We start from the raw sequence: 23876 nt of genomic DNA, 5'->3' as shown, positions 1-23876 counted from the left end.
CTATTTATTTTTACCAGCAATACATTGTTTACTTTTGTGCTCCTAGTCGTCCATACTTTTCGGGAAGTGAAACCATTCCCTTATCTCTGGGCCCTGCCTTATCCCGGCAGGTGGAGGCCGGGGCAGGTGTCCATCCCAGCTCCTGGGTCCCTGGAGCCCCGCCTCTGCCCCTCCCTCCCCACACACCCAGAAGAGGCAGCTGGCCCTGGGGTGACCTTTGTCAAGGCTGAGCGGGAGGGGGGGGGTCTCCTGCAGTGTCCCTCCCCCCCCGGCTGTGCCTCTGGGGGGGTTGAGGCTGGGAGGGTGCGGCTGCCCCCAGCCCCACAGTCTCACCTGGGCCTGGAGGGGAGGCTGGGCTCTGACTCACCCCTGGGCTCCCCCCAGGGCCTGTGCATCTGGACCGGAGCCAGGACAGCTGGTGAGTGATCCTTGCTGAGTCCACCACCCACCCAGAGAGGTAGCACCTCAAGACTCAGGCGTGAGTTTTGGGGGGTAAGGGGGGTCTCCATGGAGGGCGCCAGGATCCCTGGCAGGTTCTGATGGGAGGGGTCTATCTGGCCTCCGGAGGGGATTAGGGACCCAGTTTGCTTCCCGATTCCCAGCACCCAAGGCCACCGTCAGGAACCTGACTGTGAAGCATCAGACCAGCAGCTCCATCACCCTGCGCTGGGAGCCCCCGGAAGACCCCACCCTGCAGAACTACACCTACTGGGTCAGGTGCAGCGGAGACGGTGGCAAAGATGAGACCCAAAAAACAACAGACGTCACTTACACGGCGGAGGGACTCAAACCCGCGTCCCGCTATGAGTTTTCCGTGTGGTGGGAGGGAGGTGGCGCCAACAGCTCTGAGGCGACCCTCAGTGCCAGCACAGGTGAGAGCAGCCGCTGCTTAGTCTGTTGTGGCTGGTTGTTCTTTTTTTTTTTTAATGTGTGTGTGTGTGTTTTAAAAAAAACTTTTTTAAAAAGATTATTTACTTTTTAATCCTCACCCGAGGATATCTTTCCATGGATTTTTAAAGAGAGTGAAGAGACAGAGAGGGAGAGACAGAGAGAAACTTTGGTATGAGAGAAACACATCGATGGGTTGCCTCCTGCACGCACCCCGTCCAGGGCCTGCCTGGGGAGGAGCCTGCAACCAAGGCACATGCCCTTGACCGGAATCGAACCCGGGACCCTTGGGTCCACAGGCCGACGCTCTACCCATTGAGCCAAACCGGCCAGGGCGGTTGTTTGGGTTTGGAAGGGGGTGTCTGGTGGGGCTGGAGCACCCACAGGCGAGCCCGGCAGGTTCCTACACCCACAGAAAGAGGATGGGGGCCCCGCCTGTACGTGCCAGGGTTCTATCAGCCACATTGGCCACAGTCAGAGGAAAGGGGACAAGCGCTGTAGAGAGCGAGTTCCTTTAGCTCAAGTGGAGTCAACGAGTCATCCTTGTGACCTGTGGCCCGTGTAGTACGGGAGGACCGATGAGAGATTGTACAGGCTCACCTTCGTCCCAATTCTTCGCGCTCCGTGTGTGTATCCGTTATGTATTCATTTGTTTGTTTATCCGAACCCCGGGGTATGTCTATTTTTATTTTTTAAAGTATATTTTTATTGATTTTACAGAGGAAGGGAGAGGGGGAGAAAGATAGCAGCATCAATGATGAGAGAGAATCATTGATCCGCTGCCTCCTGCCTGCCCCACACCTGGGATGGACCCGGAAACCCCTGCCTGTGCCCTGACAGGGAATTGAACCATGACCTCCTGGTTCATAGGTAGACGCTCAACCACTGAGCCACGCCGGCCGGGCACGGCTGCCATTTGGACTTGAGGGTCTAGCCACCGCCCCAGGCTTCCTGGGCCCAGCGGGGAAGGTGGCCTGGACATGTGGCCCCAGAGTCCACAGCTGATTCCCTCTCCTGTCCCCTCCTCAGCCCCCAACCCCGTCAGGGACCTGACCGTGGAGAGTCAGACCAACATCTCCATCACCCTGCGCTGGGAGGCCCCAGACCCCCAAAGCTACACCTACTGGGTCCAGTACACGGGAGACGATGGCAAGAACAAGACAGAGAACACGACAGACGTCACGTACACGGTGCAGGGACTCACCCCGGCAACCTCCTACCTGTTCTCCGTGTGGGCGGAGAAGCACGGAGTCCCCAGTTCCGTGCAGACCCAGGAGGGCTCCACAGGTCAGCCGCACCCTGTCCGATGGCTGGGTTCCCCCTGGGGGTGGGAGGAGGTGGCTGGGACCCGGTGGGAGCAGGGCCAGCCCAGGGCAGCTGACAGGTCATTGGGTCTCCGTGGGCCGGACCTGCAGCCGGGCCCCGGGAGAACCGGCCCCAACCCTGGGACTTCCTGCCTCGGAGTTAGGGCTGGGAGCTTTCTAGACCATCATGCTAGTGGGGGGAGGGGGGTGTCTCTGCTTAGCACCCAGGGAGGGGGCGGGGGCAAGGGCCACACTGGGAACTGGAGGGTCAGCGATGACCGGCTCCACTGCGGACACTGAGCCTTCCTCCTGCCGCCTCAGCCCCCAAACCCTTCAGGGACCTGATCGTGGAGAGTCAGACCACCAGCTCCATCACCCTGAGCTGGACAGCTCCCCAGGGCCCGGATCACCCTCCCTACACCTACTGGGTCTCCTGGACCATGGAGGGTGGAGTTGCCACGGGGACCCAGAACACCTCGGATACCAGGGTCACAGTGGACGCAATGCAAGCTGGGACCCTGTACACCTTCATCGTGTGGGCGGAGAGGAACGGGGTCAGCAGCAGCAGCGAGACCCGCACGGGGGCCACAGGTGAGACCCCGTCTAGGTCCGGGCCCAGCATACTGGGCTGTGGGGAGAGTGATGGGGGCCTGGTGTGAGGTTCCTGGGAGACGAACTTTGCTCGGCGACCCCTCACCGACCTCATCAGACCTTGAGCCTGTAGGTCTGCCTCCCAGGGGGTGTCTGTCCTGAGCGACCCGGGTTTTCCGGTTGGAGGGTCCATCTTTGGGGACAAAGAGAGCCCATGGCTGTCCAGGAATCAGTACAGTCACCAGCTAGACCAGTGGTTCTCAACCTTCTGGCCCTTTAAATACAGTTCCTCATGTTGTGACCCAACCATAAAATTATTGTCGTGGCTACTTCATAACTGTAATGTTGCTACTGTTATGAATCGTCATGTAAATATCTGATATGCAGGATGGTCTTAGGCGACCCCTGTGAAAGGGCCGTTCGACCGCCAAAGGGGTCACGACCCACAGGTTGAGAACCGCTGAGCTAGACGGTCACCCACAGCTTGTCCTGGTGAACTGCTGGGCCCAACGAGGCCCTGCCTCCCAGCCGGCAGGTGTGGGTCCCAAGAGTGAGAGGCAACAGAAGACCCCAGGTAGTAGGTGCCCTGCAGATGCACGGGACCTGGAACTCTTCAGTCTTTGGCCATTTGGGCTAAGAAGACTGAAGTCAACAGAAACGTCTAGGAACTGGTTGTGTGTGGAAGGGTGGTGAGTGGGACTCAGGTATGTGGACTTAGGACAGAGAGGACCCAGCGACCGTGGTCCCCACCTCTTGGGAAGTATGCGATCCGATGGCGGGGCACCTGCAGGGAAGGGGAGGTGAACAGACTCGCTGTGAGGGGCCTTGGGGATCCGCCCCTTGAGTTGTCTGTCTCAATTCTCAGCTCCCAACGAGGTCACAGCTCTGCAGAAGGAAACTCAGACCAACAACTCAATCGCCCTGCGGTGGGAGGCCCCAGCAGACCCCCGCTCTCAGCTCTACATATACTGTGTCCAGTGGGCCGGTGGGGGACCTCCTCAGAGGGAAGGAGACCCCCAAGGACACCAGGTCGACCAGATAGCCAGGACCAAAGAGACTTGGTATGTGGTGAAGGGCCTGGAACCCGGGACTCCATACAACTTCAGCGTGTGGGCGGAGAGGAGCAACGTAGCCAGTTCCACACAGAGACTCCGCGCATCCACATGTGAGATGAGCCCCCTTTTATCCCTTTGCGGGGGTGGGGAGGCTGAGTGTGTGGATGAGAAGTGAGTGGACTACAAATCCCATCAGGCCATGGGGCCCTGACTGTATAAGCTGCAGTGATCCCGAGCGTCAGAGCGCTCATGGGCGTTGTAGTTTGTGGGGACCTGTTGGGAGTCCGTTTGGGAATTTAGAGAGTGAGGGGTGAAGAAGTATTTGGGTTTGGGGAAGGGAAAGATGGGCTCCTTGTCGCGGTCACAGAATTGGCATCCCTGGCGGTGAAGCGGGGGAGGGAGGGAACACCATCTTGGCTGGCACCTACCGAGTCCTCTTGTCTCCGCCTCCCAGACCCGGACCCCGTCACCATCGTCTCCTGCACCAGCATCTCTGGTGGCTATGGGGTCTCCCTGACCTGGACCTGCCCCCGGGGCGGCTATGAGGCCTTTGAGCTGCAGGTGGGCTGGCAGCAGGTCTCCCGGGACAACGCCTCCTGCGGGAGGGACGTGTCTGTGTCGGACCTCCAGCCGGCTCAGTCCTATGCAGCCACGGTCAGGACCATCTGGGACGGACTGAGGGCCCCAGCTGCCTCCGTGACCTGCCACACGGAGAGTGCAGGTGAGCACAGCCCCAGGGGACACACAGTCTCTCCAGGCCCCCTCAGGGCCTGCGCGGAGGGAGTCTGACCTACCCAGGGGGTCCTTCTTGTTTGCTCGTTTGTTTTCTTTTCTGCTGTCTTTAAAAGAGTTTTATTTATTTTTTAATTTTTATTTATTGATTTTAGAAACAGAGGAAGGGGGAGAGAGAGAGGGAGAACACTGAATTTTGTGGTTCTGCTTATTTATGCATTCATTAGTTGATTCTTCTAAGTGCCCTGACCTGGGATTGAACCTGGGACCCTTCAGTCCGCAGGCCGATGCTCTATCCACTGATCCAAACCGGCGAGGGCACGACTCACCCATATAAAGTGTGCAATGGTGCCCTGACCGGTTTGGCTCAGTGGATAGAACGTCAGCCTGGGGACGGAAGGGTCCCAGGTTCGATTCCGGTCAAGGGCATGTACCTTGGTTGCGGGCACATCCCCAGTGGGGGGTGTGCAGGAGGCAGTTGATCGATGTTTCTCTCTCATCGATGTTTCTAACTCTCTATCCCTCTCCCTTCCTCTCTGTAAAAAAAATCAATAAAATATATTAAAAAAATAATACAGTGTGCAATGGTTCTAAGTGTACCGGCGGTGTTATGTAACCATCACCAGTATCAATTTTAGAATGCTTTTATCACCCTATAGAGAAAAATTACCTTCATATACCATCCCACCCGAATGTCCTCAATTCCCCAGCAACCAGGCCTAGGGAATCTCTAATTTACTTTTTTGTCTCTATAGATTTTCCTATTTTGCACCTTTCCTGAAAATACAGTCATACGCTGTGTTTTTCTGTGACTGCCATCTCTCACTTAGTATAATTTTTAAAAATATTTTTATTGATTTTAGGAGGAAGAAGGAGGGAGAGAGAGACAGAAACTTCAATGATGAGAGAGAATCATGGATCGGCTGCCTCCTGCATGTCCCCGACTGGGGACCAAGCCCGGCATGTGCCCTGACCAGGAATCCAACCGTAACCTCCTGGTTCACAGGTCGATGCTCTAACCACTGAGAAAACCAGCCAGGGCTCACTTACTATGGTTTTTAAAAAAATATTTTTATTGGTTTCAGAGAAGAAGGGAGAGGGAGAGGGAGAGAGAGAGAGAAATATCCATGAAGAGAGAGAATCGTTGATCGGCTGCCTGTCACTCACCTCCTACTGGGGATCGAGCCTGCAAACCAGGCCTGTGCCCTTGACCATGGAAATCGAACCCGGGACCCTTCAGTCCATAGGCACGTCTATCCACTGAGCTAAACCGGCTAGGGCTCACTTGTAGCACTGTTGTCACTGGGGCTGGATTATTCTTTGCTGTGTGGGGCTGTCCCCCGTGCGTTGTGGAAGGCAGAGCTGCTTCCCTGGCCTCCACCCCTTCAACACGAGTGGTGCCACCACCCCAGTGGTGACAAGCCACAGTGTCTCTAGACCTTACCCATGTGGCCAGCAGGGCAGCATCTCCCTTGCTGAGAACTGTTGGTCTGGGCCAAGCATGTCAAACACAAAGGCTACCACGGGCCAGATAAACAAGGTCTAAGTGGATGTGGCCGCAAAAAAACAAAAGCTTCCATTTTCATAGGAACCTAGGTTTATGTCGATAGAGACATGCTGAATGCAAAGGGGTGAAGTAAATGAGTCATTGTTAACATAAAATAGTAGAACATTTTAATCAAAATTAGTATTTTTTCTTGAACATGAACTTCCCAGACACTGAAGAACTGCACAAATTCATAAGCGTCATGCAAATAAACCTATTTTTCTTGTTCTCCGAAAGCGAAATAGTTCCTGTTGTGCACCCCAAGCAAGTCAGTCCAAGACTAATTACGTGGCCATCGGCTGCTAAAATATTCGCTGCCGGTATTAGTGGAGAGAAATGGTATGCCTGCGCATAAGGCACGTAAGGGAAATGAATGCAACACGATGATAGTCATCAGTCATTAGTGAATGTTGTAGCTCACTATTAATAACCAGAGGCCCGGTGCACAAAAATTTGTGTACTCAGGGGGGTCCCTCAGCCCGGCCTGTGCCCTCTCGCAGTCTGGGACCCCTTGGGGGATGTCCACCTGCTGGCTTAGGCCCGCTCACTGAGGGTTCGGGCCTAAGCTGGCAGTCAGACATCCCTCTGGCAGCCGGAGTCCTTGGAGGATGTCCACTTGCCAGCAGGGAACAGGCCTAGCTGCAGTTGGACATCCTTAGCGCTGCTGAGGAGGCTGGAGAGGCTCCCGCCAACACCGCTGTGCTGGCAGCCGTCAGCCTGGCTTGTGGCTGAACAGAGATCCCCCTGGGGCAGCACACTGACCACCAGATGGGCAGCTCCTGCATTGAGCGTCTGCCCCCTGGTGGTCAGTGTGTGTCATAGTGACCAGTGGTTCTGCTGTTAGGGTCAATTTGCATATTATCCATTTATTATATAGGATTATGTATCAACAGGATATTGTAAAAAGTAAGTTATGAAATTTTTATTAAACCGTCCCTTACATGCCGTTATATTGGCTGGGCCACAAAAATATTCATTGTTGGCTGCTTGCGGCCCGCGGACTGTGAGTTTGACATGCTTGGTAGGCCTAGGAGGCGAGTGGCCTTTAGTAACCAGGTCACCTGAGAAAAGGATGCATTTGGACCAGGCTCCTGGGGGCTGAGAGATGGAGAGGAAAGGTTGTGGGGGAGATGGGGCTCTCTCCAGAGGTTTCACCTTTATTCTCTCTGCCCCAGCATCTACCCCATAGGCCCTCTGGTCACAGTCTGGGTGCAAAGATAAGGCCCAGCTGGCGTGGCTCAGGGGTTGAGCATTGATCTGTGAACCAGGAGGTCACGGTTGAATTCCTGGTCAAGAGCACATGCCCAGGTCCAGGCTCCATCCCCAGTGAGGGGCGTGGAAAAGGCAGCCGATCCATGATTCTCTCTCATCATTGATGTTTCTCTCTCTGATCCCCTCTCCCTTCCTCTCTGAAATCAATAAAAACATTTAAATGTAACAAAGGTGGAGGCAGGAGAGATGGGGTGTCAGGAGCTAGGAGGGCTAGGACCTAGGCCCTAACGGCTCCCCATGCCTCCTCCCCCAGGGGTCATCGCCGGGGCCGTTGTCGGGGTCTTACTGTTCCTCACCCTGGTGGGCCTGCTGATCTTCTTCCTGAGGAGGTGAGACTCCGTGCAGGGCTGGGCCGACTGAGCGCCCAGAGGTGGGGGCCGGGGCGGGATCAGTCCCAACCTCACTTCCTGAGCCTCTCCTCCCAACATCCTTTTCCCAGGTATAAAAAGAGCCTGGAAGAGGCAGCACTCAGGTGAGCCGGCGGTTGGGGGAGCATCCAGAAGGATCACTGTCAGGTCAGTTGAGAGGTGTTCGCTGGGCACTGGATGGGTCAGAGGGCAGGATCAGAGAGCCCGCCCCCCCCCCCCCCCAACACACATACTAGTCTCAGACAGGCCTGATGCCCTCTGTGCCTATACAGGGTGACAGCCCGTTCTTAAAAACTATTTTTTAGCCCTAACCGGTTTGGCTCAGTGGATAGAGCATCTGCCTGCTGACTCAAGGGTCCCGGGTTCGATTCTGTTCAAGGGCATGTACCTTGGTTGCGGGCACATCCCCATGTAAGGGTGTGCAGGAGGCAGCTGATCGATGCTTCTCTCTCATCGATGTTTCTCTCTATCCCCCTTCCTTCCTCTCTGTAAAAAATCAATAAAATATATTAAAATATATATATATATTTTAAAAGTATTTTTATTTATTTTTATGCTAGAGGTCCGGTGCACGAAATTCATGCACTGGCGACTGGCGGGGGGGGGGGGGGTCCCTCAGCCCAGCCTGTGCCCTCTCCAATCGGGGACCCCTTGGGGGATGTCTGATAGTCGGAAGCCAGCAGTCAGACATCCCTCTCACAATCCGGGACTGCTGGCTCCCAACCCCTCACCTGCCTGCCTGCCTGCCTGTTTTCCTGCCAGCTTGATCACCCCCTAACCACTCCCCTGCCAGCCTGGTCGACGCAGAGAGGAGGCTTTTCCTCCCATGACATGCCTTAGGAGACTCTTATAGCAGAGATGAGACGTTTCTACCCATGACATGCTTTGGGGGACTCTTACAGCAGAGATGAGACGTTTCTACCCATGAAATGCTTTGGGGGACTCTTACAACAGAGAGGAGACTTTTCCTCCCATGACATGCCGTAGGGGACTCTTATACCAGAGAGAATTCTCCACCCAGGACATGCATTAGGGGACTCTTATAGCAGAGAAGAGACTTGCATCCATAATGTGTTTATAGGGCCCCCCAGGACGCACTCCTGATTTTTAGTCCCTGCTCCACCTTCAGGCCAGAGCCCCCACTCACCACAGAGAAAGCCGTGGGCCTGATGAGGCATGACTGCGCGGCACAGCCTGGAGAGGGGCAGGTGTTCCGGGCGGGCACCCTGCTCTTCTCACTCTCAGATGCCCTGTGGGCCTGGGATGCCTTCATTCAGACCCTGCCCCCCACCCCCCACCCCCATGGTCCCAACCACCTGCTATGCTACCCAGGTCCCCATGACCCTGTCCTCCTTCAAGAGTGGGGGGCTCAGGACGGACTACATGGGGGTAATAAAGTGAGCACCTTCTCTCTTCCCCTCTGAAAGGGACCCCGAAACCAGCTCCCGCCCCAGCGGAAAGTGCTAAGGAGCCACATTCCACCTCCATCCTTCCGTCCGTCTGTCCCTCTGTCTCAGACCACGCCCTATCATTTTCGCGCACAGGCCTGCTTCCCCCTGCGGTCTGTGAGGGACTGAGCCTGTCCCCCAGCTGCTGGCGGCGTTGGAGTCCTCAGCGTCACCAGGGCCACCCCTTCGGAGCAGCCATCCCCTCCTGTCACTCAGCCCCTTCAGGTCAGGGGTCTGTGGGGCGTTATTTGGCCGTAAATAGGACTGAAGCTCCGTTACACCTACAAGATGCCTCCTCGCCTTTGGAAACCTTCCCCGAGTGAAAGAGGCCCCTTCCAAAGGCCCCTGTAGGACGGGATGTCCTGGCCAGGGGAGTCAGGAGACAGGGCAGGGTAGGGGCTGCCTAGGGCTGGGGGTGCGGGTGGCAGGATTGGGGGGTGGTAGCTAAATGCAGAGACTGGCCCAGCTGGAGTGGCTCAGTGGTGGAGCATCGACCTATGACCCAGGAGGTCAGGGTTCGATTCCAGGTCAGGGCACATGCCCGGGTTGCAGGCTCCATCCCCAGCAGGGGGCGTGCAGGAGGCAGCCAATCCGTGATTCTCTCTCATCATTGATGTTTCTCTCTCTCCCTTTCTCTCTGAAAGCAATAAATTAATATATATATATCTTCTATCATAATAAAAGCATAATATGCTAATTAGACCAGATGACCTTCCGGGTGTCCTTCCAGACGACCTTTCCAGAGGAAGCTGGGGCTGCAAGGGAAGCCTGGTCCTGGGTCCTGGGTGCCAGAGGAAAGCCGGTGGCGACAGCCAGGGGAAGGAAGGGCCTACTCTTGCACGAATTTCGTGCACAGGGCCTCTAGTATATATGTATTAAATTGAAAAAAAGAAAGAAAAAATTTAAAGAAAGGCAGCGATGGCTTTACCAAGGACAAGGACCCCGGGTGTGGTGGCTGCTTTGGGGAACTGAGCTGGGGGCCAGGATGTCACCAGGGCCCTCCCTTCCCCAGGCCGCCCCCCGAGTTCAGCTCTATTTCTTCCTCAGTCAGTGAGAGGGAAGCCAGGACCACCGCGCCCCCCCCCCCCCGCCCCTACCCCCACCCCCAGCGCCTCATCCTCCCGCAAAGTGGCGTGGCGGGGCGGCCCCATGTTCCCTGGGTCCCCGAGCCTGGCCCCCGCCCGCCGGGAGGGCGCGAAGGGAGGGGCGCGAAGGGGGTCCCCGCTGGTTCCCCAGGGCCAGGCGCAGGGAGCCCGGGTCCGGGGCGGGCAGGGGGGCGGGCGCAGTGCGCCTGCGCGGAGCCGAGCCCGGGTCGCGGTCTCGGGTGAACCCGCCGCGCAGAATCCAGTCCCCACGCAGCCGCCGCGGGCCCAGGGGCTGCAGGAGGAAAGCCCCCCACTCCCCCGGGGCCCCCCGCGCTGCTCGGAGGGCGCGGAGCAGACACTTGCTGGGGAGCTGCCGCCGGAGGGGCTCCGTGCCCTGGGGGCCGGGCCGATGCGGGGAGGACGTGCCAGGCGCTGGGACCCGCACGTGCAGAGCCTCCGGGGTCCGGAGCCGCCTGGGGTGCCCGCCCCCCAAATGCAGAGCCGCGGGGCAGCGGGAGCAGCGCCGGGACGGGCGGGGCCCGGGAGCGCGCACCCCCCCCCCCCGCGCGTCCCTCGGGGCAAAGGAGGGTCCGGAGGCCGCGACCCGGGCCGAGGGCGGGCGGGGCGCTCCCGGAGCTCCCACTTCCTCCTCCGCCCTCCCGACCCGACCTGTGGCCTCGCGGCCCGGGCTGGGAAAGGGAAATGCCTGCGCTTAAAGTCCGGCAGGTGGAAGGCCGCGCTCTGGTCACCCGGGTCCCTCCGAGGCCGCAAGGATCCCGGCGGGCATGACGGGGGCGGGAGGGGGCCTCGGGGCCTGGGGGCGCCTGGTGCTGCTGGTGAGTGGGGCCTGGGGGGGTGGGGGGGCGGAGAGGGCACCGGAGAGGGGCGCCAGGGCGGGGTCTGAGGGGGGGGGGGGCTGGTCCCTGAACTCGTGTCCTGAGGAAAAGGGTGCAGGTTCCCTGGAGAAGAAACAGGTTCCTGGAGATTGTTGGGGAGTCTTACACCTGGGCTCTCAGGTGTGTCCTGTCCCGGGTGAGAGTAAACTCTGGGTGAGGAAGACCCTGGAGTCCCGCCCCCGGCCTCCTCCTTCCTCAGACCCAGGAGTCCTGGCCCAGGGCCTCCTCCCTCAGACCCAAGAGCCCAGGCCCCAGCCCCTCCTCCCTCAGACCCAGGAGCCCAGGCCCCCAGTCCCTCCTCCCTCAGACCCAGGAGCCCAGGCCCCCAGCCCTCCTCCCTCAGACCCAGGAGCCCAGGCCCCCAGCCCTCCTCCCTCAGACCCAGGAGCCCAGGCCCCCAGCCCCTCCTCCCTCAGACCCAGGAGCCCAGGCCATCAGCCCCTCCTCCCTCAGACCCAGGAGCCCAGGGCCCCAGACCTTCCTCCCTCAGACCCAGGAGACCAGGCCCCCAGCCCCTCCTCCCTCAGACCCAGGCGCCCAGGCCCCCAGCCCCTCCTCCCTCAGACCCAGGAGCCCAGGCCCCCAGCCCCTCCTCCCTCAGACCCAGGAGCCCAGGCCCCCAGCCCCTCCTCCCTCAGACACAGGAGACCAGGCCCCCAGCCCCTCCTCCCTCAGACACAGGAGCCCAGGCCCCCAGCCCCTCCTCCCTCAGACCCAGGAGCCCAGGCCCCCAGCCCCTCCTCCCTCAGACACAGGAGACCAGGCCCCCAGCCCCTCCTCCCTCAGACACAGGAGACCAGGCCCCCAGCCCCTCCTCCTCCCTCAGACCCAGGAGCCCAGGCCCCCAGCCCCTCCTCCTCCCTCAGACACAGGAGCCCAGGCCCCCAGCCCTCCTCCTCCCTCAGACCCAGGAGTTCAGGCCCCCAGCCCCTCCTCCCTCAGACCCAGGAGCCCAGGCCCCCAGCCCCTCCTCCCTCACACCCAAGAGTCCAGACCCCCAGCCCCTCCTCCCTCAGACCCAGGAGCCCAGGCCCCCAGCCCCTCCTCCCTCAGACCCAGGAGCCCAGGACCCAGCCTCAGACACCAGCAGACCGGGTGTCTGGCCTCTGGTTCCCAGCCTGTCTCTCCCCTGTTCCCAGTTTGTTGATGACTTTCCTGTTCCTTTTAGTATGATTGCTATTTATTTTTACCAGCAATACATTGTTTACTTTTCTGCTCCTAGCCGTCCATACTTTTCGGGAAGTGAAACCATTCCCTTATCTCTGGGCCCTGCCTTATCCGTGCAGGTGGAGGCCGGGGCGGGTGTCCATCCCAGCTCCTGGGTCCCTGGAGCCCCGCCTCTGCCCCTCCCCTCCCCACACACCCAGAAGAGGCAGCTGGCCCTGGGGTGACCTTTGTCAAGGCTGAGCCTGGGGGAGGCATCACCCGCAGTGTCCCTCCCCCGGGCTGTGCCTCTGTGGGGGCTGAGGCTGGGAGGGTGCAGCTGCCCTCCAGCCCCCCAGTCTCACCTGGGCCTGGAGGGGAGGCTGGGCTCTGACTCACCCCTGGGCTCCCCCCAGGGCCTGTGCGTCTGGACCGGGGCCAAGGCAGCCGGTGAGGAATCCTTGCCAAGTCCACCACCCACCCAGAGAAGTAGCACCTCAAGTCTCGGGCGTGAGTTTTGGGGCTAAGGGGGGTCTCCATGGAGGGCGCCAGGATCCCTGGCAGGCGCTGATATGAAGGGTCTGTCTATCTGGCCTCCGGAGGGGATTAGGGACCCAGTTTGCTTCCCTATTCGCAGCACCCAACGCCACCACCACCACCGTCAGGAACCTGAATGTGTGGCATCAAAACAGCAGCTCCATCACCCTGCGCTGGGAGCCCCCGGAAGACCCCACCCTGCAGAACTACACTTACTGGGTCAGGTGCAGCGGAGACGGTGGCAGAGATGAGATCCAAAGAACGACAGACGTCACTTACAGGGCGGAGGGACTCGAACCCGCGACCCGCTATGAGTTTTCCGTGTGGTGGGAGGGAGTTGGCGCCAACAGCTCTGAGGCGACCCTCAGTGCCAGCACAGGTGAGAGCAGCTGCTGCTTAATCTGTTGTGGTTGGTTGTTTCTGTGTGTGTGTGTGTGTGTTTTTAATAAAACTTTAAAAAAAATTATTTATACATTTTTTAAACCTCACCCGAGGATATTTTTCCATGGATTTTTCTTTTTATTTATTTATTTTTTAAAACTATATTTCTTTAATGATTTCAGAGAGGACGGGAAAGGGAGAGAGAGAAAGAAACAGCAATGATGAGAGACAATCATGGATCAGTTGCCTCCTGCACGCCCCCGACTGGGGATGGAGCCTGAAACCCAGGCATGTGCCCTTGACTGGATTCGAATCCACAACCCTCAGTCCGCAGGCCGATGGCCGATGCTGTATCAACTGAGCCAAGCCGGCTAGGGCTCTTTTGCTTGTTTATCCTCACCCCAGGATATGTTTATTTTTATTTTCTTAAATATGTTTTCATTGATTTTATAGAGGAAGAGAAAGGGGGAGAGAGATAGAAGTGTCAATGATGAGAGAGAAGCATTCATTGGCTGCCTCCTGCCTGCCCCACACCTGGGATGGAGCCGGCAACCCCGGCATGTGCCCCGACAGGGAATCGAACTGTGACCTCCTGGTTCATAGGCGGATGCTCAACCACTGAGCCACGCCGGCCGGGCAGGGCTGCCATTTTGGACTTGAGGGTCTAGCCAGCACCCCAGGCTTCCTGGGCCCAGCGGGGAAGGAAGGCCTGGACATGTGGGCCCAGAGCCCACAGCTGATTCCCTCTCCTGTCCCCTCCTCAGCCCCCAACCCCGCCAGCAACCTGACCGTGGAGAGTCAGACCACCAGCTCCATCAGCCTGCGCTGGGGGCCGCCCCACGGCCCTGACCAGAACTACACCTACTGGGTCTTGTGGACGGATGGCCGTGGCGAAACTGGGAACCAAAGCACAACAAACACCAGCGTCACAGTGGACGGACTGAAACCCGGGTCTGCCTATGAGCTCGCCGTGTGGGTGGAGAACAGAAACATCAGCAGCTCCCGGACCCCTCTCCGCGCAGCCACAGGTGACGGGGGAGGGGGGGAGGCATTTGCTTTGTCGTCATTATCCTGTGTATTATTATTATATTTTTATTGATTTCTGAGAGGAAGGGAGAGGGAGCGAGAGAGAGAGAGAGGAACACAATGATGAGAGAGAATCATGGATCTGCTGCCTCCTGCACACCCCTACTGGGGATGTGCCCGCAACCAAGGTACATGCCCTTGACCAGAATCGAACCCAGGACCCTTCAGTCCGCAGGCCGACGCTCTATCCGATGAGCCAAACCGGTCAGGGCAAAAAGACCCACATTTTTTAAAATATATATTTTTTACTAGAGGCCCAGTGCACAAAATTCGTGCAAAGGGCTCAGCCCCTCGCAGCCATGGCTGCCTTGGGCCCTCAGCCCTGGCTTCATCCAGAAGGTCATCTGGACGGTCGTTCTGCTGTTCAGTCTAATTAGCATATTAGCTGTTTATTATCTAGGATTGATTTCAGAGATGAAGGGAGGGGGAGAGAGAGAGAGATAGATCAATGATGAGAGAGAATCATCGATTGGCTGTCTCCTACACTCCCCATACCAGGGATCAAGCCTGGCACCTGGGCATGTGCCCTGACCGGAATCTAACCGGGACCTCCTGCTTATACGTGGATGCTCAACCACTGAGCCACGCGGGCTGGGCGGTGGGGGTGGGGTGGGCAGTGAGAGAAAGAGACAGAAATACTGATTTGTTGTTCCCCTTGATGCATTCATTGGTTGATTCTTGTATGTGCCCTGACGCGGGATCGGACTCCAATCTTGACATATTGGGACGACACTCTAACCCACTGAGCTACCCAGCCAGGGCCAGGAAGTGTTTCCTAACAAGCTGGGCTGCACAGGGAGCAGGAACATGACTGTGTCCGGACGAGGGGCGAGGAAGTCTGACCTTCTCCCTGTTCCTTCTGCCAGTCCCCAATGCAGTGACAAGTCTCGGGGTCCAGGACCGGACCACCAGCTCCATCACCCTGAGCTGGACAGCTCCCGAAGGCCCGGATCACCCTCCCTACACCTACTGGGTCTCCTGGACCATGGAGGGCGGGGTTGCCACGGGAACCCAGAACACCTCGGATACCAGGGTCACAGTGGACGCAGTGGAAGCTGGGACCCTGTACACCTTCATCGTGTGGGCGGAGAGGAACGGGGTCAACAGCAGCAACGCGACCTGCACGGGGGCCACAGGTGAGACCCCGTCTAGGTCCGGGCCCAGCATACTGGGCTGGGGGGAGAGTGATGGGGGCATGCTGCAAGGTTCCTGGGAGATGAACTGTGCTTGGCGACCCCTCACTGGCCTCATCAGACCTTGAGCCTGTAGGTCTGCCTCCTAGGACCATGGTTGGCAAACTGCAGCTTGCGAGCCACATGGGGCTCTTTGGCCCCTTGAGTGTGGCTCTTCCTAAGCCTTAGGAGTACCCTAGTTAAGTTAAGAACAATGTACCTACCTATATAGTTTAAGTTTAAAAAATTTGGCTCTTAGAAGAAATTTCAATCGTTGTACTGTTGATATTTGGCTCTGTTGACTAATAAGTTTGCCGACCACGGTCCTATGGGGTGTCTGTCCTCAGCGACCGGGTTTTCTGATTGGAGGGTCTGTCTTTGGGGACAAAAAGAGCCCCTGGCTGTCCAGGAATCTGTAGAGTCACCAGCTAGACCAGCGGTTCTCAACCTGTGGGTCGCGACCCCTTTGGTCGTCGAATGACATTTTCACAGGGGTCGCCTAAGACCATGATGAGAGCGAATCATCGATTGGCTGCCTCCTACACACCCCACACCAGGGATCAAGCTTGGCACCTGGGCATGTGCCCTGACCGGGAATCAAACCGGGACCTCCTGGTTATACGTGGATGCTCAACCACTGAGCCACACCCGCTGGGCAGTGGGGGTGGGGTGGGGTGTGGGCAGTGAGAGAAAGAGACAGAAATACTGATTTGTTGTTCCCCTTGATGCATTCATTTGTTGGTTCTTTTTTTTTAAAATATATTTTTATTGATTTCAGAGCGGAAGGAAGAGGGAGAGAGATCGAAACATCAATGATGAGAGAGAACCATTGGTTGGCTGCCTCCTGCATGCCCCCCACTGGGGATTGAGCCCGCAACCTGGGCATGTGCTCTTGACTGGACTCGAACCTGGGACCCTTCAGTCCGCAGGCTGACTCTCTATCCACCGAGCCATACCGGGTAGGGCATTGGTTGATTCTTGTATGTGCCCTAACTGGGGATCGGACTCCAATCTTGACATATTGGGACGACACTCTAACCCACTGAGCTACCCAGCCAGGGCCAGGAAGTGTTTCCTAACAAGCTGGGCTGCACAGGGAGCAGGAACATGACTGTGTCCGGACGAGGGGCGAGGAAGCCTGACCTTCTCGCTGTTCCTTCTGCCAGTCCCCAATGCAGTGACAAATCTCGGGGTCCAGTACCGGACCACCAGCTCCATCACCCTCAACTGGACAGCTCCCCAAGGCCCGGATCACCCTCCCTACACCTACTGGGTCTCCTGGACCATGGAGGGCGGGGTTGCCACGGGGACCCAGAACACCTCGGATACCAGGGTCACAGTGGACGCAATGCAAGCTGGGACCCTGTACACCTTCATCGTGTGGGCGGAGAGGAACGGGGTCAGCAGCAGCAACGCGACCTGCACGGGGGCCACAGGTGAGACCCCGTCTAGGTCCGGGCCCAGCCTACTGGGCGGGGGGGAGAGTGATGGGGCCATGCTGCAAGGTTCCTGGGAGATGAACTGTGCTTGGCGACCCCTCACCGGCCTCATCAGACCTTGAGCTTGTAGGTCTGCCTCCTAGGGCCGTGGTCGGCAAACTGTGGCTCGCGACCACATGGGGCTCTTTGGCCCCTTGAGTGTGGCTCTTCCTAAGCTTTAGGAGGACCCTAATTAAGTTAAGAACAATGTACCTACCTATATAGTTTAAGTTTAAAAAATTTGGCTCTCAAAGGAAATTTCAATCATTGTACTGTTGATATTTGGCTCTGTTGACTAATAAGTTTGCCGACCACGGTCCTATGGGGTGTCTGTCCTCAGCGACTGGGTTTTCTGATTGGAGGGTCTGTCTTTGGGGACAAAAAGAGCCCCTGGCTGTCCAGGAATCTGTAGAGTCACCAGCTAGACCAGCGGTTCTCAACCTGTGGGTCGCGACCCCTTTGGTGGTCGAATGCCATTTTCACAGGGGTCGCCTAAGACCATGATGAGAGCGAATAATCGATTGGCTGCCTTCAACACTCCCCACACCAGGGATCAAGCCTGGCACATGGGCATGTGCCCTGACCGGGAATTGAACCGGGACCTCCTGGTTATACGTGGATGCTCAACCACTGAGCCACGCTGGCTGGGCGGTGGGGGTGGGGTGGGCAGTGAGAGAAAGAGACAGAAATACTGATTTGTTGTTCCCCTTGATGCATTCATTGGTTGATTCTTGTATGTGCCCTGACGCGGGATTGGACTCCAATCTTGACATATTGGGACGACACTCTAACCCACTGAGCTACCCAGCCAGGGCCAGGAAGTGTTTCCTAATAAGCTGGGCTGCACAGGGAGCAGGAACATGACTGTGTCCGGACGAGGGGCGAGGAAGCCTGACCTTCTCTCTATTCCTTCTGCCAGTCCCCAATGCAGTGACAAATCTCGGGGTCCAGGACCAGACCACCAGCTCCATCACCCTGAGCTGGACAGCTCCCCAGGGCCCGGATCACCCTCCCTACACCTACTGGGTCTCCTGGACCATGGAGGGCGGGGCTGCAACGGGAACCCAGAACACCTCGGATACCAGGGTCACAGTGGACGCAATGCAAGCTGGGACCCTGTACACCTTCATCGTGTGGGCGGAGAGGAACGGGGTCAGCAGCAGCAATGAGACCCGCACGGGGGCCACAGGTGAGACCCCGTCTAGGTCCGGGCCCAGCCTACTGGGCTGGGGGGAGAGTGATGGGGCCATGCTGCAAGGTTCCTGGGAGATGAACTGTGCTTGGCGACCCCTCACCGGCCTCATCAGACCTTGAGCTTGTAGGTCTGCCTCCTAGGGCCGTGGTTGGCAAACTGCGGCTCGCGACCACATGGGGCTCTTTGGCCCCTTGAGTGTGGCTCTTCCTAAGCTTTAGGAGTACCCTAATTAAGTTAACAACAATGTACCTACCTATATAGTTTAAGTTTAAAAAATTTGGCTCTCAAAGGAAATTTCAATCATTGTACTGTTGATATTTGGCTCTGTTGACTAATAAGTTTGCCGACCACGGTCCTATGGGGTGTCTGTCCTCAGCGACCGGGTTTTCTGATTGGAGGGTCTGTCTTTGGGGACAAAAAGAGCCCCTGGCTGTCCAGGAATCTGTAGAGTCACCAGCTAGACCAGCGGTTCTCAACCTGTGGGTCGCCACCCCTTTGGTGGTCGAATGACATTTTCACAGGGGTCGCCTAAGACCATGATGAGAGCGAATCATCGATTGGCTGCCTTCAACACTCCCCACACCAGGGATCAAGCCTGGCACCTGGGCATGTGCCCTGACCGGGAATCTAACCGGGACCTCCTGCTTATACGTGGATGCTCAACCACTGAGTCATGCTGGCTGGGCAGTGGGGGGAGGGGGGTTGGCAGTGAGAGAAAGAGACAGAAATACTGATTTGTTGTTCCCCTTGATGCATTCATTGGTTGATTCTTGTATGTGCCCTGACGCGGGATCGGACTCCAATCTTGACATATTGGGAGGACACTCTAACCCACTGAGCTACCCAGCCAGGGCCAGGAAGTGTTTCCTAACAAGCTGGGCTGCACAGGGAGCAGGAACATGACTGTGTCCGGACGAGGGGCGAGGAAGCCTGACTATCTCTCTGTTCCTTCTGCCAGTCCCCAATGCAGTGACAAGTCTCGGGGTCCAGGACCAGACCACCAGCTCCATCACCCTGAGCTGGACAGCTCCCAAGGGCCCGGATCACCCTCCCTACACCTACTGGGCCTCCTGGACCGTGGAGGGCGGGGCTGCCACGGGAACCCAGAACACCTCGGATACCAGGGTCACAGTGGACGCAATGCAAGCTGGGACCCTGTACACCTTCATCGTGTGGGCGGAGAGGAACGGGGTCAACAGCAGCAACGCGACCTGCACGGGGGCCACAGGTGAGACCCAGGCTGTCCGGGCCCAGAATACTGGGCCGGGGGGAGAGTGATGGGGGCCTGGTGCAAGGTTCCTGGGAGACGAACTGTGCTCGGCGACCCCTCACCGGCCTCATCGACCTTGAGCCTGTAGGTCTGCCTCCCCGGGGGTGTCTGGCCTGAGCGACCGGGTTTTCCGATTGGAGGGTCCGTCTTTGGGGACGAAGAGAGCCCGTGGCTGTCCAGGAATCAGAGCAGTCACCAGCTAGACCAGTGGTTCTCAACCTTCTGGCCCTTTAAATACAGTTCCTCATGTTGTGACCCAACCATACAATTATTTTCGTTGCTACTTCATCACTGTCATGTTGCTACTGTGATGAATCGTCATGTAAATATCTGATATGCAGGATGGTCTTAGGCGACCCCTGTGAAAGGGCCGTTTGACCGCCAAAGGGGTCGCGACCCACAGGTTGAGAACCGCTGAGCTAGACGGTCACCCACAGCTTGTCCTGGTGAACTGTTGGGTCCAACGGGGCAGGTGTGGGTCCCAAGAGTGAGAGGCAACAGAATGACCGCAGGGACTTGGTGCCCTGCTGATGCATTGGACCCGGAACTCTTCAGTCTTTGGCCATTTGGGCTAAGAAGACTGAAGTCAACAGAAACGTCTAGGAACTGGTTGTGTGTGGAAGGGTGGTGAGTGGGACCCAGGTATGTGGACTTAGGAGAAAGAGGACCCAGCGACCGTGGTCCCCATCTCTGGGGAAGTATGCGATCCTATGGCTGGGGCACCTGCAGGGAAGGGGAGGTGAGCAGACTCAGTGTGAGGGGCCTTGGGGATCTGCCCCTTGAGTTGTCTGTCTCAATTCTCAGCTCCCAACGAGGTCACAGCTCTGCAGAAGGAAACTCAGACCAACAACTCGATCGCCCTGCGGTGGGAGGCCCCAGCAGACCCCCGCTCTCAGCTCTACATATACTGTGTCCAGTGGGCCGGTGGGGGAGCTTCCCAGGGGGAAGGAGACCCCCAAGGACACCAGGTCGACCAGATAGCCAGGACCAAAGAGACTTGGTATGTGGTGAAGGGCCTGGAACCCGGGACTCCATACAACTTCAGCGTGTGGGCGGAGAGGAGCAACGTAGCTGGTTCCATACAGAGCCTCCGCGCATCCACATGTGAGCTGGCCCCCCTTTTACCTGTTTTTTTGGGGGTGGGGGAGGAGTTTGTGGGTGATGAGAAGTGAGTGGACTACAAATCCCATCAGGCCATGGGGCCCTGACTGTATAAGCTGCAGTGATCCAGAGTGTCAGAGCGCTCATGGGAGTTGTAGTTTGTGGGGCCAGTTGGGAGTCCGTTTGGGAATTTAGAGAGGGAGGGATGAAGAAGTATTTGGGTTTGGGGAAGGGAAAGATGGGCTCCTTGTCGCGGTCACAGAATTGGCATCCCTGGCAGTGAAGTGGGGGAGGGAGGGAACACCATCTTGGCTGGCACCTGGCACCTACAGAGTCCTCTTGTCTCCGCCTCCCAGACCCGGACCCGGTCACCATCATCTCCTGCACCAGCATCTCTAGTGGCTATGGGGTGTCCCTGACCTGGACCTGCCCCCTGGGCGGCTATGAGGCCTTTGAGCTGCAGGTGGGCTGGCAGCAGGTCTCCCGGGACAACGCCTCCTGCGGGAGGGACGTGTTCGTGTCAGACCTCCAGCCGGCTCAGTCCTACGCAGCCACGGTCAGGACCATCTGGGACGGACTGAGGGCCCCAGCTGCCTCCGTGACCTGCCACACGGAGAGTGCAGGTGAGCACAGCCCCAGGGCCACACAGTCTCTCCAGGCCCCCTCAGGCCCTGCGCGGAGGGAGTCTGACCTACCCAGGGGGTCCTTCTTGTTTGCTCGTTTGTGTTTTGTTTTCTGCTGTCTTTAACACAGTCTTATTGAGATGGAAGTCACAGAACATAGAACTCACCCATTTATTTATTTAATTACTTAGAATACATGTTTATGGATTTCAGAGAGGAAGGGAGAAGGAGGGAGAGAAGCATCAATGCTGAGAGAGAAGCATCGATCGGCCGCCTCCCTCACACACCCCACTGGGGACCGAGAGCACATCCCGGGAATGTGCCCTCCACCGGAATCAAACCTTAGACCCTTCAGTCCACAGGCCAACGCTCTATCCACTGAGCCAAACCGGCTAGTGCACGACTCACACATTTAAAGTGCAGAGTGAGCCCTGGCTGGTTTGGCTGAATGGATAGAGCGTCGGCCTGCAGACTGAAGGGTCCCAGGTTCGATTCCAGCCAAGGGCACATGCCTGGGTTGTGGGCTCGATCCCCAGTAGGGGGTGTGCAGGAGGCAGCCAATCCATGATTCTCTCTCATCATTGATGTTTCTATCTATCTCTCCTTCTCCCTTCCTCTCTGAAATCAATAAAAGCATATCTACACTAATAAAAGACAAAGATGCTAATTGACCATACCGTTACTATGCCCTAAGCCATGCCCACCAGCCAGTCAGAGTGGCTATATGCAAATTTACCCAACCAAGATGGCGGCTGGCAGCCACAGAGCTGGAGCAAGCAGGAGGCTTGGTTGCCTGGCTGATGGAGGAAGCCAAGCTTCCTGCCTGCCGTGAGCCGGCTGTGGCCTCCGCTTATGGCAACAAACTTTCAATTATAGAAGACAAATAAATCCCAGATACTTGCCTCCAGCCAGCCTCCACTGAGAATTTGGGTGGCTGGGGGTTGTGGCCAGCCTGAAAACAGCCATCAGCCCCTCACTCAGACTGGCCAGGCACCCCAGGGGGAACCCCCACCCTGAAGGGGCTGTGGCCAGCCTGAAAACAGCCATCAGCCCCTCACCTAGGCTGGCCAAGAACCCCAGCGGGGATCCCCACCCTGAAGGGGCTGTGGCCAGCCTGCAAACAGCCACCAGCCACTCACCCAGGCTGGCCAGGCACTCCTAAAAAATAAAAGGGTAATATGCAAATTGACCCTAACAGCAGAACCACTGGGAATGACTGGTCACTATGACACACACTGACCACCAGGGGGCAGAGGCTCAATGCAGGAGCTGACCCCTGGTGGTCAGTGCGCTCCCACAGAGGAGAGCTCTGCTCAGCCACAAGCCAGGCTGACGACTGCCAGTACAGCGGTGGTGCTGGGAGCCTCTCCCGCCTCCTCAGCAGCGCTAAGCATGTCCAACTGAAGCTTAGGCTTGCTTCCTGCTGGCAAGTGGACATTCCCCAAGGGCTCCCGGGCTGCCAGAGGGATGTCTGAGTGCCAGCTTAGGCCCAATCCCCCAGGGAGTGGGCCTAAGCCAGCAGGTGGTCATCCCCCGAGTGGTCCCAGACTGCGAGAGGGCACAGGCCGGGCTGAGGGACCCCCCGAGTGCACAAATTTTTGTGCACCCAGCCTCTAGTTTAAAAATAAAAAAGGTGGAGCCGAAACCGGTTTGGCTCAGTGGATAGAGTGTCGGCTTGCGGACTGAAAGGTCGCAGGTTCGATTCCGGTCAAGGGCATGTACCTTGGTTGCAGGCACATCCCCAGTAGGAGATGTGCAGGAGGCAGCTGATCGATGTTTCTCTCTCATCGATGTTTCTAACTCTCTATCTCTCTCCCTTCCTCTCTGTAAAAAATCAGTAAAATATATAAAAAAAAAAAATAAAAAAAAATAAAAAAATAAAAAAGGTGGAGGCAGGAGAGATGGGGTGTCAGGAGCTAGGACCTGGGCCCTAATGGTTCCCCATGCCTCCTCCCCCAGGGGTCATCGCCGGGGCCATTGTCGGGGTCCTGCTGTTCCTCACCCTGGTGGGCCTGCTGATCTTCTTCCTGAGGAGGTGAGACTCCGTGCAGGGCTGGGCCGACCGAGCGCCCGGAGGTGGGGGCCGGGGCGGGATCAGGACCTATGGTCCCAACCTCAATTCCTGAGCCTCTCCTCCCAACATCCTTTCCCCAGGTATAAAAAGAGCCTGAAGGAGCCAGCACTCAGGTGAGCCGGCGGTTGGGGGAGCATCCAGAAGGATCTCTGAAAGGTCACATTGGGAGGGTGTTCGCTGGGCAGTGGGTGGGTCAGAGGGCAGGATCGGAGACCCCTCCCCCCACACTAGTCTCAGATGGGCCTGATGCCCTCAGTGACAGGGGTCACAGCCCTTTCTTAAAAAATATATATTTTATTTTATTTTATTATTATTTTTTTAAAATATATTTTATGGATTTTTCACAGAGAGGAAGGGAGAGAGATAGAGAGTTAGAAACATTGATCAGCTGCCTCCTGCACATCTCCCACTGGGGATGTGCCCGCAACCCAGGTACATGCCCTTGACCGGAATCGAACCTGCGACCTTTCAGTCCGCAGGCCGACGCTCTATCCACTGAGCCAAACCGGTTTCGGCGATTTTTTAAATATTTTTATTTCTGCTCTACCCACTGAACAAAACTGGCCGGGGCCACAATTAATTTAAAGGATTTTAAAATTGATTATTTTAAAAGTATATTTTATTGATTTTT

At 57.3% G+C, this 23876-nt stretch overlaps 1 protein-coding gene across 1 annotated transcript in view; it reads left to right on the top strand.

Moving 5' to 3' along the window:
- Positions 1–23876, top strand: part of PTPRH (protein tyrosine phosphatase receptor type H) — a gene marked incomplete at its 5' end in the record, with an annotated part of 31108 nt that continues 7232 nt past the window's right edge. Inside the window, 13 exons of the mRNA XM_036306548.1 lie at positions 1–418; positions 603–872; positions 1918–2175; positions 2514–2783; positions 14011–14274; positions 15199–15468; positions 16671–16940; positions 17902–18171; positions 19136–19405; positions 20252–20551; positions 20905–21171; positions 23131–23206; positions 23326–23358. Coding sequence (XP_036162441.1) covers positions 1–418; positions 603–872; positions 1918–2175; positions 2514–2783; positions 14011–14274; positions 15199–15468; positions 16671–16940; positions 17902–18171; positions 19136–19405; positions 20252–20551; positions 20905–21171; positions 23131–23206; positions 23326–23358 — 3236 coding nt within the window. The remainder of the gene's footprint in view (positions 419–602; positions 873–1917; positions 2176–2513; positions 2784–14010; positions 14275–15198; positions 15469–16670; positions 16941–17901; positions 18172–19135; positions 19406–20251; positions 20552–20904; positions 21172–23130; positions 23207–23325; positions 23359–23876) is intronic.

This window comes from Myotis myotis, unplaced genomic scaffold (assembly GCF_014108235.1).
Source record: "Myotis myotis isolate mMyoMyo1 unplaced genomic scaffold, mMyoMyo1.p scaffold_m19_p_42, whole genome shotgun sequence".
Classification (NCBI taxonomy): Eukaryota; Metazoa; Chordata; class Mammalia; order Chiroptera; family Vespertilionidae; genus Myotis; species Myotis myotis.
The sequence above is the reverse complement of the archived record's forward strand: the minus strand, read 5'-3'. Positions and strand labels throughout refer to the sequence as shown.